Below are 16,689 nucleotides of genomic sequence, written 5' to 3'. Positions count from 1 at the left end.
CACCCATCTCCCAGTTCCTTCCCCTGTGGGTGTGGCCACACTCATCCTCTCTTCTGGCTTTCATGGCTCACAATGCAACACATCTCCTGAAAGGTCCTGGTCTGTCTCACTCCTCAGAGCATTACAAGGCCACACTTCTGGGCACCCTCCGCTGGGTACCACCCTCCACTTTCCAGCTGATACTCTGGTTCAGATACTCCTGTATCTAAACACATCTTCATCTGTGGCTTGTAATGTACAGTTTCGGTATCAATTTGTTTTAGAATTGTTCCACGTTTGCTCAGTAGGAATATTTCCCAGATAAGTCTGTTGCCTACTGTGAATGAGAATTCCGAGAAAGCAGCTGCACCTTTGGAGGCTGACTGGCTCATTAAAATTGTGGTCACTGCAGGTGTTGGAACATGGAAGGTCCAGAGCCTCACTGCAATCAGTCTTGGACCATCTTTAGTCTAGTAAACAGCCATTCTCTTTTGGAACAAATAGTAAAACTACAGATTTTTCACCAACCAAAAGCTGAGGGTGGTGTGTCAGGCGGCATCTTAGGTCTCTGACAGGGTTCTCCCATCCCCTGCCTTCAGGATGCAGTGGTAGTGAATTCAGAAAGTGTCTTGATTCATGAGTTTTCTTTGTTCTGTCACCACAGAAAAGTTAATGAAATTGCTACCTTATTGGAACATGGAATTTGGGGTAAGCTAAATCTGTATTCCTAGGCCACCCTAACTCATATCTGGATCCCAGATAAACTCTCTCTTATCCCCTTTGAGGCAAGAGATGTGTTTTTTCTGTCAGCTATGTTTTATTTTGAGTAGCCAAGTAGTACACTGAAGACCTCTGATAAAATCCCATTCTCTGTCTCACTGGTGAGTGAGTCTTGAACACGCCTATCATCAAAAGCAACCTGCGTGCAATCTCTCCTAGAAGATACAGTAAAGGGTATCCACAAAATGCCAACCATTCTCAAGGCTACTTCTGACACACACACACACACACACACACACACACACACCAAAATACCAGCAAGCCACGCCAGAAGAAAACCATCCCCTGTACCAGGGTGAGCTTTAAGGTGGTAAAATTAATGTTTAGCCCATTTTTAGCCCATTTTATCTTCCAGTGGCAACAGTCAGGGGTGTAGGTCAGAGGTCATTAAGCCATGTGGGGTCAGTTCCATTTGGGGGGTGTTGGATAAGGATGACAAGCTCCTGCCCCACCCTTCCCTATTTTCTTTAGAGATAATAAAGAGTTCTGACTATGCCTCTCATGGTCTGGAAACCTCCCTCACAGTAGTGGTTCCAATAATCCATGCACCAAGCCTGCAGCCATGCTGGTCTCTTTAAACCTCACCTCCTGGCCAAAGGCCACAATTTATGACTTTTCAGTTCTCTGCTAAGGAGCTCTCTCGCCTGAGTCAACATCGCCAGGGAAACCCTGAAGCTCACTGGTGCCTAAAGCATTTTCCCTTCAATCAGATCAGTAAACAGAGAACAAAGAACATTTTTACTCCTGTCAAGATGCAAGCAGCAGCGTGCTAGTGAGCAGTAACTGGCCAATGGGGTTAAACACAGAGAGCACAAGCAGCAGCAGAGAGCAGGAACTGCTACACAGAAGAGGGGCAGACCCCAGAATGGCAAGAGCAAGATCCCGCACCCTGCTGTGGGCCAGGCCTGGCCGGCAGACAGTGGTGTTCAGCAGTGAGCACCTCACTTCCACCTAGCAAACCAGAGATGAGACACCAGCAGTACCACCATTTTCAAACAAAGATCTGGGCATTTATCTGATTCAGCTAAGGTTAATCGGATGGGGTCAGAGGCAAAGTCAGAGTCCACAGCAGGGCTCCAGGCCACTGGGTGGCCAAAGCAGGAAGATTTGGTTGCAAGCTACAGAGAACTTGGCAGCTTTTAAGTAGAAATCCACTGAGTTATGCAGTGGACTGTGGAGATGCAGTCTCCAGCCCCTGGCAGAGCCCTGTCACGGAGCACAACTATCAGAAAAGGATGTTGCCATCCATTACAATAAATTCTATGTGACCCCTCTCTTCACTAGATCTGTAGTTTCTGATTCAAAGCTTGGGTCTCGGCTGCAAAGGTGAGTGGGAACATTGGGACTGGATGCTTCAGCTTTTATAGTGGAAGGCAGAAAATAGTTATTCCTGACAGACGGGGAAGGTGCTCAGCCGCCTGTCCTGAAATGACGGAGGCAGGCATAGGCCCAAGCTTCAGAACAAGACAGGCTTTCCCACAGCAACGGTGCAGCCCTGAGACAGCAGCAGAGATAACACTGTAACAGAGGACCATGGGGAGGAGCTGTCCAGAAACCCCCAAGAAGGAAAGAGAAACCTCTACTTGGGCAAGTTTGGGGGTAGATGGGAGGGAAATTATAAAGAAAAAAGGAAATCCCCATTCAAAGTGGACAAAAAGAAACTATAAGTACATTAAGCACTAAATACACTAAATACCACTGCCAAGCAAAATGTAAAGTGATTTGAGAGCCACGTTACCCAGGGTGCTCAAGCTTCAGGGGGTGGAGCTTGGCTTGTTAAAGGATAGCTTTTAAACTCTTTGCTGCTTTTATTCTGAGTGGGAGGCGCCTTAAGGGAAAGGGGTATCTTAGACAGGGAGCCAGGACGAGACAGACACAAGGGCTAGAGAGATCCCCAACAGGCTGGTTTGAGCTGACCAGGCATTTTAGGTAGCAGCGGGAGCTGATGTGGCTTAGTGGGAAAGACAGTGAGCAACGGCTGAAAGAACATGTCTGTCCTTCAAAACTGACCTCACACGGCCAAGTGCAAGGGCAACGGCTGTGGCTATGGTTACGCACACGTGTATATGTGCACATGCACATGGCTATGTGCGCACACAGACACCTACCTATGTACATGTGTACATCTCTGCGTATATCTAAAGATACAGAGCACCCACTTCACTGTGTGTAATTTCCTTTTAAAAACTTATCTGCTTAAGCTGAGATTATATCTCTTAGATCACTAGCCAGAATCTCCAGTCAGCAGTTGGGTTGAGAGGGGAGGGAGAAGCTTGAGTTAGGGTTTTTCTATGTTGCCCAGGCTGGTCTCAAATTCCTGGCTGTGAGCCATTTTCCCATCTTAACCTCCCAAGTAGCCAGGACCACAGGATCAGGCCACTGTATCCAGCCAACTGTGTTTCTTTTGATGAAAGAGATTGTAAGACACTTTTTAAAAATCTAAAGATAATCTCTGAGACAGTTTCCAAGTCTGTTGCTCTAATTCCTGTTCTAAGATAAACTTGTGCTATCATCAGAGGGACTAATTTTGTGATTTTTAGCAGATTAGACAGAACAGAATTTTGGCAGCCTGTAGCTATTCAGATGTTTTTCTTTCTAGAATTTATGTATAATACATGAAATAACCAGCGGCAAACCGATTCCATAGGAATATAAAGGCCCTTTGCAACACTGACCGAGCCCCTGCTGTAGGTTTTTGAAATGTAAAGTCCTTGGGAATTTAAGAAGAATAAAGTCGCACTTCCTGACACTCTGGGAGCCTGTGAGAATGCAGCAGAGGCTGATAGGAGGTCGGGTTGGTCGCCCTCTGCTAAGAGGCTTGCCACACTTGCCAGCTCTGAGAGGCACAGCTCTCCACACTAGAACACTTCTGAACTGGGGATTCCCCAGACACTTGATCTACACAGCCTAATATCCATAAGTGAATTGAGCAATAAGGAGGGACTGTGTGAGAGCATCTGCTGCATCTGAGTCTGCCCAATCTAGAAGTGGAGGGTGCAGTCCCCAGCTGGAGATCTGAGAACTGTCGATGTACCAGGGACCCTAAGTGGTCCTAAGGCCAGCGCTTCACGGAGGAAATGGCATGCTGGAAATCACAGTGTTGTCAGTGAAGTCAGGTTTCTGATGCTGAGACCGGAGTGTGACTTCCAGTGAGGGTACATGAAGGAAAGGGGAACCTGGGTACCCTGTGAGCACCAGGAAAGGAAGAATCGCATCTGCAGAGGAGAAGGCCTGCAGGGCCTGCCTCACTCCTGTGGTTCCTGGAACATTATGGGATGAGCATCATCCTTCCCACCTCACAGAAAGGCGGGGCAGAGGAAGCAATGGCATCTCAGAGTCAGTAGGCTAGTAGACGGCATCTCTGGGACCAGATCCCTTTCTTGTGAAGAAAATCCATGTTCCTTATGTAACATTTCCAAAGCAGGGCTCTTGTGAAAAGGGACTGGGTCTAAAAGAGCCACAGAGGGAGGGTGTTCACAGGGGGCAGACACAGACACAGAATGAAGGGGAGGCCTTCGAACTGAGTGAGAAAAGCCCAAGCATTTGCCAGCCATCCTCCATGGGCACTGGCTAAAGCAGTCTCCATGGATCTGTCCAGAGTTGATAGGATCGCAACAGGTGACAGCTCACAAAGGCGACCATCTTTAGATGACTGAACTAGCAGAAGAGAAGAGAGAAACACACAGGAGTCCTCAGCAATCCTTGGAGAATGGCTGTTGGTGACCTCGGCCTCGTTCTGCACAGATGACAAAAGATCAAGATGCCCTCTCAATTTGTATTCACTTTTAGTTCAATATTTGGTTAGTGGCTTAAGGCAGATACATGTATTGTGATGTAACCATAGAGAGATGCATGTATCATGACCTGACTATAGAGAAATAGATGTATTGTGATGTGACTATAGATAGATACATGTATTATGACATGACCATAGAGATACATGTATTGTGACATGACCATAGAGAGATGCATGTATTATGATGTAGCCATATCCACAAGAAAGTTTACTCACAACTGGTTTGTGCGCATGGGTGAAATGATAAAAATAAAGTAAATCAGATAGTTTGGTTAGGAGAATAGAGAACAAGAATAAAAATCAAATTAATTTTAACACAGACAGAGATAGTATATTTATATAGGAATAAAATTATATTAATACAGGCTGATCCTCCCTTAGAAAAAGGAACTCTTTCTCTTTGCAGTCCTGAGATTGAACTCAGACTCAGTATGCGTTAGGCAAGTGTGTTATAATGCTGAGCCATATTCCCTGCCCTAAGATGAAATCTAGCCTTAAAAAACAAAACAAACAAACAAACAAACAAACAAACAAACAACCTGGAGCTGGAGGGATGGCTGAGGGGTTACAAGCAGTTGCTGCTCTTCCAGAGGACACAGGTTCTGTTCTCAATATTCACGTGGCAGCTGACAATCATCTATAACTTCAGGTCCAGAGGACCCAGTACCCTCCTCTGGCCTCCAAGGGCACTGCATACATGTGATACTCGGACATACGCGGATGCAAACAAAACACCCATAAAAATTAAACATAAAATTATAGGCATTTTTTTATGCCATGTATTTTAACAGAAGCACCTGAGCTAGGGAGGTTCTTAGGGTTTTTGTATGTGTGTGTGTGTGGGGGGGGGTTGTTTGTTTGTTTTTCTGTTGTATTTCAGAATTACAAAACAGGCCAGGCAACATGGCACATACCTTGGGAGGTGGGAGGTTTAGGATTTTCAGGCCTGCCTTAGCTACCCTGTGGGTTTGAGACCGCACTGGGATGAATGACATCCTGATTCAACAAACAAAATAAGACAAGAGGACACAACAGATCAAATCTGTTTGCCTCAGTGTCAGAAATTTAGAGAAACGCAGGATGATAACGATGTCTGCAAAGCACAAGGAGCAAATAGTGATGGTTCCGAGAGTCGCCGCCACACACCACAGAGCAGGGCTTCTGGGATGCAGGAAGGTGCGCATGCGCAGGACCACACCTTACAGCTCCACAGACCGAAGAAAGGATGCTCAGAAGAGGCCCACTAGGGCAGAGCGAGGGGGAAAGGAGATGCTAGAGCAAGCGGGGCTCATGAGGGAGGGAAGAGGAAAACATGGAAGGGCTCCAGACACCTGTAAGTGTGGGAAGCCACATGTGCCGTTGCTGAGTGGCACTGACTACTGCTGGCCACCATGCATAAGATTGGACAAACAGCCAATGTGTACATATGCAGTAAAGTTTTTTGCAAAAACACTGCCTGGCCCAGGCATGATAATGAGGTTCTGTAAGGTACTGAGAGTATAACCAATCGGATGTGAGACATGCAAATGAGGTATGATAATGAGGCTCAGTGAGGTACTGAGAGAGAGTAGCCAATCAGATGAGGAACATGCAAATGAGGCTTAGTGCATAACCAATCAGGGTATGAGACACGCCTCTCCTAGGCCTATAAAAGCAGCACCAGCTCTGGGCAAAAAGTCTTTTCGCCTCTGCAATCAAGCTCTCCCAATAAACGTGTGCAGAAGGATCCTGTTGCAGCGTCGTTCTTGCTGGTCGAGTCGAGCGCGCGCAAGAAGTGGTGCCGAAAACCCGGGACAAGAAACATCTTCAGGCACGAGCGAAGACCCCCTGCTACAGGGAGGATTCAGAACTGCATCGCGGGGAAGGAGCGGTTAATAAAGGTTCCCGTAAAACAGACTGCTGAGAAGGATCCGGTGTGGATTCAGAACTCTTCAGCTGGGGAGCGGTGTTAATAAAGGTTCCTGCAAAACAGACTGCTGAGAAGGATTCAACTGCGTGGATTCAGAACTCTTCAGCTGAGGAACGGTGGTACCAGTAAGTATAAAGAAATTAAGGTAAGTCTCTGAGAGGTATGCTTTCTTACGCAGTGGGTCTGGTAATTGTTGCTGGGTTTGTGTGGGACCAGCTGTTAAGGAAGGGCAGCGACTTTGTAGGAGTACCAGGAAGGCATATCAGAAACAGAGAGAAAGGAAAAAGAAGACGCGCGCAGAAAAATAAGTAACTTAAGAAATATAAAAAGAAAAAAAGAAAGGAAGCTAAAATATAAAGACACAAAGGATAATATAAAATGTAAAGATACAAAGGATAATATAAAGATATAAAGGATAATATAAAAAATGAAGAGCAAAAAATTAAGTCAATTTACCCTCCTCTCGAGGACTAAAGAGGCAGCCTTCATCAAAGGCTTAAAGATAGCTCTCAGGGAAAGAGGAGTAACTATTAGAAGCAGCCACTGTGCAGAATTCCTAGAAGAAGGAGAAAAAATGAAAATAAGCTATTTCAGAGCCCTCCTAGGGACAGACAGAAAACGGGAGACGTCCTGCTTCCTCTCTGGCTCCTATGGAAATATTTTTAGCTTCGAATAGGATATCTGTGTTCTATTTTCTGTTTTTTGGTGCACCAAATTGTCTATATGTCTGTCAACTCGTGTTTGTTTTTGCTTGGATGATTGAATGATTGTTGTTCTGTGTTTCATGTTGAAAAATAAAAAAGCAGTCTCAGTCTGCACAGCAAAAAATGACAAGTTAGCTGCACAGTGGCTGGGAGTCAAGTACAGCTGAAAAAGCCCTGCTGAAGGCTGATTGCAAATGGAGCTTTTAAAGGGGCAGGCAGCCTTTTGCTTGTAACAGAAAGTTAGCTTAAAATTGGAAACCCAAGGTTGGAGTTATTCTAAACAACATAAGAAAACAGGTAATATGCAAAAGCAATGTATAAAGGGTAGAAAGAGTATGTTTGAAAATAAAGTACATATCTTTACAAATAGAAGGAAAAACCTTTCAAGGTATAATGGATACAGGAGCAGATAAAAGCATTATATCTAGTAAGTGGTGGCCTGCTTCTTGGCCTGTTAATCAATCGTCACATAGCTTACAAGGATTAGGATATGAGGCTACCCCAACTATAAGTGCAAAATCCTTACAATGGAAAGATAAAAAAGGAAGGACAGGGCTTTTTCAACCATACGTACTCCCTTTGCCTGTAAACTTGTGGGGGAGAGATGTGTTATCAGCTATGAACTTTATATTGACTAATGATTACTCTCAGAAAAGCAAGGAAATGATGAAAGGAATGGGATATATACCTGGACTAGGTCTTGGAAAAATTTTGCAAGGTAGAATTTTACCAGTTAAAGCCACTGTAAAGGCAGACAAGAAAGGGCTGGGTTTTTTCTAGGGGCCACTGAAGAGCCTTTGCCCATCCCGTAGCATACGGAGGACATGGTGTAGGTGCCTCAATGGCCTTTACCCTCTGAGAAGTTAAAAGCAGCTAAAGAATTAGTACAAGAACAATTAGATCTGGGGCATGTGGAGCCCACTCAATCACCCTGGAATACCCCCATTTTTGTTGTAAAGAAAAAGTCAGGTAAATGGAGATTGTTACATGACCTAAGAGCCATTAATGCACAAATGCAAGTTATGGGTCCTGTACAAAGAGGGCTCCCCCTACTCTCAGCTCTACCTAAGGATTGGAGAATTATAGTAGTAGATATTAAGGATTGTTTCTTTTCAATTCCATTAAATAAGAAAGATAAACCTAGATTTGCATTCACCTTGCCTTCTATTAATCATATGGAACCTGATAAAAGGTACCAATGGCGGGTATTACCCCAAGGAATGGCAAATAGCCCTACCATATGTCAGTTATATGTAGGAAAAGCTTTACAACCGGTTAGGGATGGTTTCCCCTCCTTAAAAATTTGTCACTATATGGATGACATTGTAATCTGTGGACCTGAAGAAGAAAGTATACAGCAAGCTTATGGCTTGCTTAATGAAACTTTAAAAAATAATGGTTTGAGTATTGCACCAGAAAAGGTACAGCAGTCTAATGTTAGTCATTTTCTAGGAGCCACTATTACTTTACGATGTGTCACCCCACAAAAGATTAGTATTAGAAAAGACCATCTAAAGACACTAAATGATTTTCAAAAATTATTAGGAGATATAAATTGGATTAGACCTTATTTAAGGATCCCTACTTCGGAATTAAAACCTTTATTTCAAATTTTAGAAGGAGACTCACATATTACCTCATTGAGACAATTAACACCTGAGGCTTCTGATGTTCTTAGGAAAGTGGAAAAGGCGATCCAAACAGCACAGTTAACTCGTATAAATGAGCAAGAACCTTTGTGCCTATGCATATTATGCACCATCAATCTGCCAACTGCTGTGTTATGGCAAAATGGTCCTTTAGTATGGATACATCCACATATATCCCCTAATAAAACTATAGAGCATTATCCCACCATGGTAGCAAATATGGCCCACAAAGGAATAAAAACTTCAATCACTCACTTTGGAAAAATGCCTGATAGCATAATTGTCCCGTATACTGTCGCACAAATGCAAATATTGTGTGCTACTATAGATGAATGGGCCATTCTTAGATGCAGTTATTCTGGTTTAATTGATAATCATTATCCTAAACATCCGTTATTACATTTTATGTTATTGCATCCAGTAATATTTCCAAAGGTAACGGCTAATACCCCTATAAAGGGAGCCATTGATATTTATACAGATGGATCCAAAACAGGAGTTGGAAGTTATGTAATCAATGAAAAGGCTGTAAGGTTGCAATTTACACCAGGAGCCCCTCAATTGGTAGAATGTTTGGTGGTTTTAGAAGTCTTTAAAAGATTTCCTATGCCCATAAATATTGTCTCTGATTCTGTTTATGTAGTTAATGCGGTTCTAGCATTAGAGACTGCCGGAAATTTTAAACAGTCCAGTCCTGTATCTGAAATTTTGATGAAAATACAAAATTGTATTCTGATGCGTGAGCATCCCTTTTATATTCAACATATTAGAGCACATACATCATTACCTGGACCTATGGTTAAGGGAAATGCAATTGCTGACTCAGCCACCAGAGACATGGTTTTCCTATCACAAAGTTCTATAGAAAGTGCAAAAAATTTTCATCAGCTTTATCATGTCCCTGCCTCTACATTACGACAAAAGTTTAAGCTCACAAGAAAAGAAGCCCGAGATATTGTCCTACGGTGTGGTAAATGTGTAGAATTTGTTAATGCACCTTCCGTGGGTGTTAATCCTCGCGGATTGCGACCCCTAGATGTTTGGCAAATGGACGTAACGCATATCCCATCTTTTGGGAAATTACAATATGTATACCAGTTCTGGTGTCCTACATGCCTCTCCCTTGACAGGGGAAAAAGCAGTTCATGTCATATCTCACTGCTTAGAGGCTTGGGCTGCATGGGGCAAGCCCCTAGTGTTAAAGACAGATAATGGTCCTGCATATACTTCTTCTAAATTTAGCCAATTTTGCAAACAAATGCAAGTAAAACATATTACTGGATTGCCCTATAATCCACAGGGCCAAGGCATAATTGAGAGAGCCCATCGCACTCTGAAACAATATTTGCAAAAACAGAAAGGGGGAATAGAGGCTATGACGCCAAAGATGGCTCTATCCCTTACAATATTTACTCTTAATTTTTTAAAATTGGATGATGCTGGAAGATCACCAGCTGAAAGGCACGGACAATGGCCTCAATCGCCCAATGAAATGGTCAAATGGAAAAATGTCCTTGATAATAAATGGTATGGCCCGGATCCTATTTTAATCAGATCCCGGGGAGCTATTTGTATTTTCCCACAGGGTGAAGAAAATCCACTTTGGGTCCCGACGCGACTGACAAGGACCGTGAAAGAGCAAGATGAACCCCAAGATGATTCTCCTGCTCCTGATGATTGAGACCGGGATAAGTATACCTTTGTGGGCCATAGTAAGATCATGGCCAGTACCTTTACCGGTACATTCCAATTCTTCTACCTTGCCTTTATTTTTTGCAACGGAATGTTATTTGGATGCGCCTTGTGCACGACAAACTCCTCAAGAGCCACGGGTGTATAATAGTACTAGTTTTCATTTGAATTATACACTATGCTTTGTGCATAATGTGGATAAACCTTTTACACCCTGTATATTTTTAAAGAAAAAGATTATCTCTAATTGGGCAGATCCCATTAGCCAAAATAAGGTGAGCTCTGGAGTGTTGTTTAATGCTTTAACGCAAGTTGCTCAAGGAGCGCAATCAGGCTCAGGTGATGTTGAAAATAATATAATTTCACCTATAAACATCACCACTATTATGATAAAGGGAAAGGTGACCATTCCCAAAAGATCACGATGGCCTGTTGGCAATGCTACTGCTATACGCAGCATGCCTTGGTGTCATCCGGACCTCGCATTTCCTATAGTTTTTTCACCTTGTCAATCAAAAATTTTTCCTCGGAAAGAAATAGCAAAGGGTTTTGTTTTGTCACCCCCACTAGATTTTGCTATAATGAACGATAAAGGAGATGCTACAGGGAAAGAAAATATTTGGCCATATTACCAATGGATTTTAAGCAATGAGGCAGGTGCTAGTACCAGTCTGTCAGCCTTTGCATTGCTGACTGGAACCTTTCATGAGATATTGAATGTTTCTGCCACTCTTTCCAATACCTCTACTCATTTAGATAATGTGACAACTAATATGACTACTTCTCCAGTAGAAGTTTGTGTCAATCCTCCATTTTTCTTTATATTGGCTGAATTTCAAAATAATACAGAATGGTTAGATTGTACAAATGTTACTTGTTTTTTGACGCAATGCTGGAATGGAACCAAATTCTTAGCCTTAGTGGTTCATCTACCAATCTTTGTCCCTGTGCCTGTTGAGGCAGATCCAGAGAAGTTCCCAATAACGAGTCTTATTCGGCAAAAGAGAGGTTTTGGAATCACAGCTGCCATTGTTACAGCCATTGTAGTGTCCGCGGCATCAGCAGTTACCGCAGGAACTGCAATGGCCCATCAAATTGATACTGCTGACACCATAAGTCAGATAGCAGAAAAATCCTCTGAAGCATTGCTTACCCTGCAAAAGGTGGATTCTCATATCGCCTCAGGGTTAATGTTAGTGAATCAGAGAGTGGATATTTTACAACATAATATGGAACGGATGATGGATGTCATACAAATGAGTTGTGTGGCATCCACATCGCATGTGTGCATTACTCCCAATAAGTATATTAATAATTCTTTTATTAAAAGTACAGACCTATCAAATTACCTGAAAGGGAACTGGTCGCAGGAGCTGGAGAGGTTGCAGACGAGACTGCAGATGCAGATCCTGAACCTTAATGGGACCAGAGTGGAACCAGTGACCCTCGGAGACTTTACCTCTTGGTTTACCTCTGCTTTTTCTTACTTTAAGGAATGGGTGGGAGTGATTTTGTTTGGTGCTGCCATATGCTGTGGACTGGCGTTCATGCTCTGGTTGGTATGCAAATTCAGAACCCAACAAAAACGTGACAAGGTGATTGTAACTCAGGCACTTTTAGCTATTGAAAACGGCTCCTCCCCTGAAATTTGGTTATCTATGCTCAAGAATTAGTCAGCATGAGATTAGATGAGAGAGACTCAACGATCATTGATCAGCCCTTGCTCATCAATAGGGTGATCATGATTTCCCCACTAATTCAATTTTTGGCTGGCCTCTTTTGCAGAGTTCGCCCTAGGTCATTTAGCAGTTATTGTCACACAGCACTGCGGTATCCAGAGACGGGCAACTTTCCTCGTGCACAGTCCAACCTAAGACATGGGGCCCGGTGGCGATAGGGTTACCCTATGACGGGTAAGGCTGTGACATTAGAGGAACGACCTAAAACAGGAGCCACGGCGGATGGGCATAATTGCACAGGCCTAGTCCAGCCTCATTTTATTAAAACAAACAGGGGGAGATGTGGGAAGCCACATGTGCCGTTGCTGAGTGGCACTGACTACTGCTGGCCACCATGCATAAGATTGGACAAACAGCCAATGTGTACATATGCAGTAAAGTTTTTTGCAAAAACACTGCCTGGCCCAGGCATGATAATGAGGTTCTGTAAGGTACTGAGAGTATAACCAATCGGATGTGAGACATGCAAATGAGGTATGATAATGAGGCTCAGTGAGGTACTGAGAGAGAGTAGCCAATCAGATGAGGAACATGCAAATGAGGCTTAGTGCATAACCAATCAGGGTATGAGACACGCCTCTCCTAGGCCTATAAAAGCAGCACCAGCTCTGGGCAAAAAGTCTTTTCGCCTCTGCAATCAAGCTCTCCCAATAAACGTGTGCAGAAGGATCCTGTTGCAGCGTCGTTCTTGCTGGTCGAGTCGAGCGCGCGCAAGATGTAAGAAGCAGGCTTTTCTCCACTGCAAGATGGGAAGCAGGGACCCTGAGGACGACAGCTGATCTGACCCCACAGGGAAGATTTAAAAAACAAAAACCAAAAAAAACTAAAAACACATTTTTCTCAACAAATTGCTTCAAAGCCAAACAGGTGCCATTCTGTGGATATCAACACATTTGGTGCAGCATCCTCGGGTAGCCACAGGGCTGCCTCAGGATGAACCAGTGTTGTCTCCATGGACTAAATAAAAGTGTTCCGTGTACATTCTTTAAAAGGTGTTATCAATCCTTGAAGAAGTTCCATGCATATCCTTCATGGAGGGATAAATAAAAGAAAATTAAAAAACAAAACAAAACTCTAGGAAATGGTAAAGAAGATGGGTGTTGATTTGTTCACCATGTTCCTGTAGAAGTCCTGGAGCCCCAAGTGGTTTGCTCTGAATCACCGTTTATTGACAGGGAGGCTGGCCCTGGGGAAAGCCTTTAGTCCCTGAAGCAAAGATGACTTGAAGAAAAGTTTCTTGCCTCTTTCCCCTGAAGACATGAAATGTCCAACTTCAGGAAAACACCTTCTCTAGAGAGCTAACCGCTCAGAGGCAGGAGCACTGTCTGGTTCATCAGAGTTTTATCTGGCACATATTTGAGCTAAGTACAATGACAGGCAGTGAATTAAAGTGCCTAATGCTGCAAACACGTAAATCTGGACGAAATGATACTGTCGGCAAGACTTTCAGGTTCATTATCTAGAATCGCCATTAAAACTCAGACCATTTAGTGTGGTGGCACACGCCTTTAATCCCAGCACTCAGGAGGCAGAGGCAGGCGGGTCTCTGAGTTCGAGGCCAGCCTGGTCTACAAAGTGAGTTCTAGGACAGCCAGGGCTATACAGAGAAACCCTGTCAAAACAAAACAAAACAAAACAAAACAAAACAAAACAAAACAAAAAGCAACCTCAGACCATTTATATGGCGAAGACAGAGTTCTGCTTGACATTAGCTACTGGCCTAAGATGACTACAGGCCACAGATCCGCCTTCACGTCAAGTGACAAGCTGGTGTGTGGGTTTCATCAAAAACTTCCCCAGTGCTCATGTGTCAAAGCTCAGTGAGTGCTACAGTGCTTGCCCAGTACTCTTCAGATCCTGAGTGAGACCTCCTAGGACCACAGAATAAACGAGAATAAAACCACTGCACTGCAGTAAAGACAGTTGGCTCAGGGCTGTAGAATTCCTCCAGCCTTGTCCGGGACCATCTCCGTGTGTTCTCAGTTTTCTCAGAAGTTCCATCAGAATAAAGCAAGAGAGAAAAGTTTCTACCTTACTTTTCCTCTCCTTTAGAGGGCAACACTCAGCCTCTTTGTGTTCCTCTGTAGATGTGAGATGCTGCCCATGGCTACACACACACTAGCTTTAAGAAATACAAGAAAGAACAAGGCAGACATGGTAGCTCACACATGTAATCCCACCATCAGAAAACTGAGACAGGAGGATTGCTGCGAGTCCCAGGCCAACCTGGACAACACAGTAAGATCATGGTAACCTGGGCTACAGCGTGAGACTCTCTCAGGAAGAAAGAATGGAAGTGTGGCTGGGAATTCCCAAGGGAAGCTGGGACGATGCAAGGTTGAGAGGCCAGTCACAATTTCTCCTAGGTTACATTCAGCTCCATAAGGAACCACTCCCTGACCACCTCTGTGCCTAACCGGACATCCTGATAAAGAGACTAAAAACCTTTACAATGTACTAACTTAAAAAAAAACCCTACCCGCCACCAATGTATGGACTGGTTAAAGAAGTCACCAGGCAGCTTCTGAGACCATAGCTAAGAATCTCACATCCTGCTGCAACCTACCTCTCTGGTATTCCTACCAAGGTGATAACTGACTGCAATTTTTCATTTATAATGTTCTTTGTTCTCTTACTAGACAACTCCACAGAACTCCATCCACACTGGGAAACATGGAAGGGGGCAATCTAAACTGTGTGTTCCAGAGGCCATGGTTACTCATATTTGGCTCCAGAATAAATTCTCTCTTAATCCCATTGAACTGACTCCTGTGTTTTGCGTGGAAGGAAGGAAGGGAGGACAAAGGAAGGAAAGAAAAAGAAGGAGAGAGGAAGAGAGAGGAGGGAGGGAGGAAAGCCTAGCTTAACGTCTTCTCTTATTTTATTATTTTTAAAGGCTATATTTATTCATACAAGAAAATCAGCTTATTGTTGGAGGTACTATGGTTTAAAACCTTAAAACTAATTTAACAGTGGGAATGATTTGAATAATCCTAAAATATAAAGACATGAGCTCATCTGCCCTCGTTAGACAGTTCATCACCAGCCCGCAGACCCCAGCAGGTCCCTAGTCCTGGAAGGCTGCATGCCAGCTTTCCAGTCACACCTGAAGATCCACATCCCACCTACCTCTCATGGGAGACTTCATGGCAGCTTCCACCATTCCCACCAGGAGCTGGAGACTTTTGGGGTCTTGAGCCAGCCCAGATGCAAAGGCTGCCAGGGCATCCGCGTGACGTCCAAGGTACTGGAGGGCAACACCCTGTCGGAAGTATGCCTGGGGGAAGAACAAACGTTCCTGTTTATTACACTACCATCCAGCGTGCCCACAGGGACTCTTTATCAGGGCTATGAGTGAGAAGCCTGTGGCTCAAAACCAGGATAAAGGGTGGATAACTAAGAACTCATTTCTTCTACACATCACAAATTGTATTTCTTTCAAGAACTCACACTTGAATTTTTCTTTTGTTTCTCAGACCCACTGACTCTGTTCTATTCATTGGCAGTGGTCCTCATATTGCTTCTCAATGATGTGAAACACAGTTCTTGGGTGGGAGCTATAGCTCAGTTGGTATAGTGCTCACCCACTGTGCACCACAAAAAGTCAATGTGGTAGCCCCACAAAAGTTCTCATTCTTAACCAGACTGGTAGCCTGTAATCCTAGCACTTGAGAGACATGGGAAGAAGGAAAAATAGGTCAAGACTATATCCTTGGCACCAAGGCAAATCTGAGACACCCTCCATAGCCTATTTGAAGATTTTCTGATATCTTACCAAGGTGCCTAGTATGGCACATTAACAACAGAGAGTGAAATACAATTTCTGTCACATATGCCCTGTCCCATCATGTGACCTGTCAGTCCCATCATGTGCCCTGTCACATCATGCTCTGGTTGCTTCTTCTCTGTTGTGTGACAGAACACTGACCAAAAACAACCTGGGGAAGAAAAGGTTTTATTTGGCGCATGAATTACATTCCCTCATCAACAGAAGGCAGGGACGAAAGCTGGGAATACACAGGAACAGAAGAGACCATGGCGGATGCTACTCACTGTTCACTGGCTCTTGCTGGCCCAGCTACCTTATTTGTGTAGCTCAGGTCCACCTGCCTAGGGATGGAACTGCCCTTAAGAGCCTGCTCGCAGATGTCCCATAGGCCTTTCTGAAAGAGGCAAGCCTTCATTTGAGTGTCCCTCTTCTCAGTGACTCTAGTTTGTTCAACTTGACAAAAAATAATGATCATGGATACATCTTTGTTTAAAAACTCAGTTTGGATACATGCATATTTGTCGTTTTATTTGTTTGGGGGGTGGGGTGGGGTTGAAGGATTGTTCTTCCTGCTTGAATCAGGATCTCATGATGTAGCCCTGGCTTCAAACTACTTGTGACTATACTTCTGCCTCCTTTTTCTCACTTTACCTATCGTTACATGCTTTGTGG

At 43.9% G+C, this 16,689-nt stretch overlaps 1 protein-coding gene across 6 annotated transcripts in view; it reads right to left on the bottom strand.

The window, feature by feature from the left end:
• Ttc28 (tetratricopeptide repeat domain 28) overlaps positions 1–16,689 on the bottom strand; it is a 409,996-nt gene that overhangs the window by 189,234 nt on the left and 204,073 nt on the right. For all 6 annotated transcript variants that reach the window (XM_030254333.1, XM_030254334.1, XM_030254335.1 and 3 more), the window contains one exon: positions 15,378–15,525. In XM_030254333.1, the coding sequence (XP_030110193.1) occupies positions 15,378–15,411 (34 nt within the window). In that variant the 5' untranslated portion in view covers positions 15,412–15,525. The remainder of the gene's footprint in view (positions 1–15,377; positions 15,526–16,689) is intronic.

Source organism: Mus musculus, chromosome 5, assembly GCF_000001635.26.
Source record: "Mus musculus strain C57BL/6J chromosome 5, GRCm38.p6 C57BL/6J".
Lineage (NCBI taxonomy): Eukaryota > Metazoa > Chordata > Mammalia > Rodentia > Muridae > Mus > Mus musculus.
The sequence above is the reverse complement of the archived record's forward strand: the minus strand, read 5'-3'. Positions and strand labels throughout refer to the sequence as shown.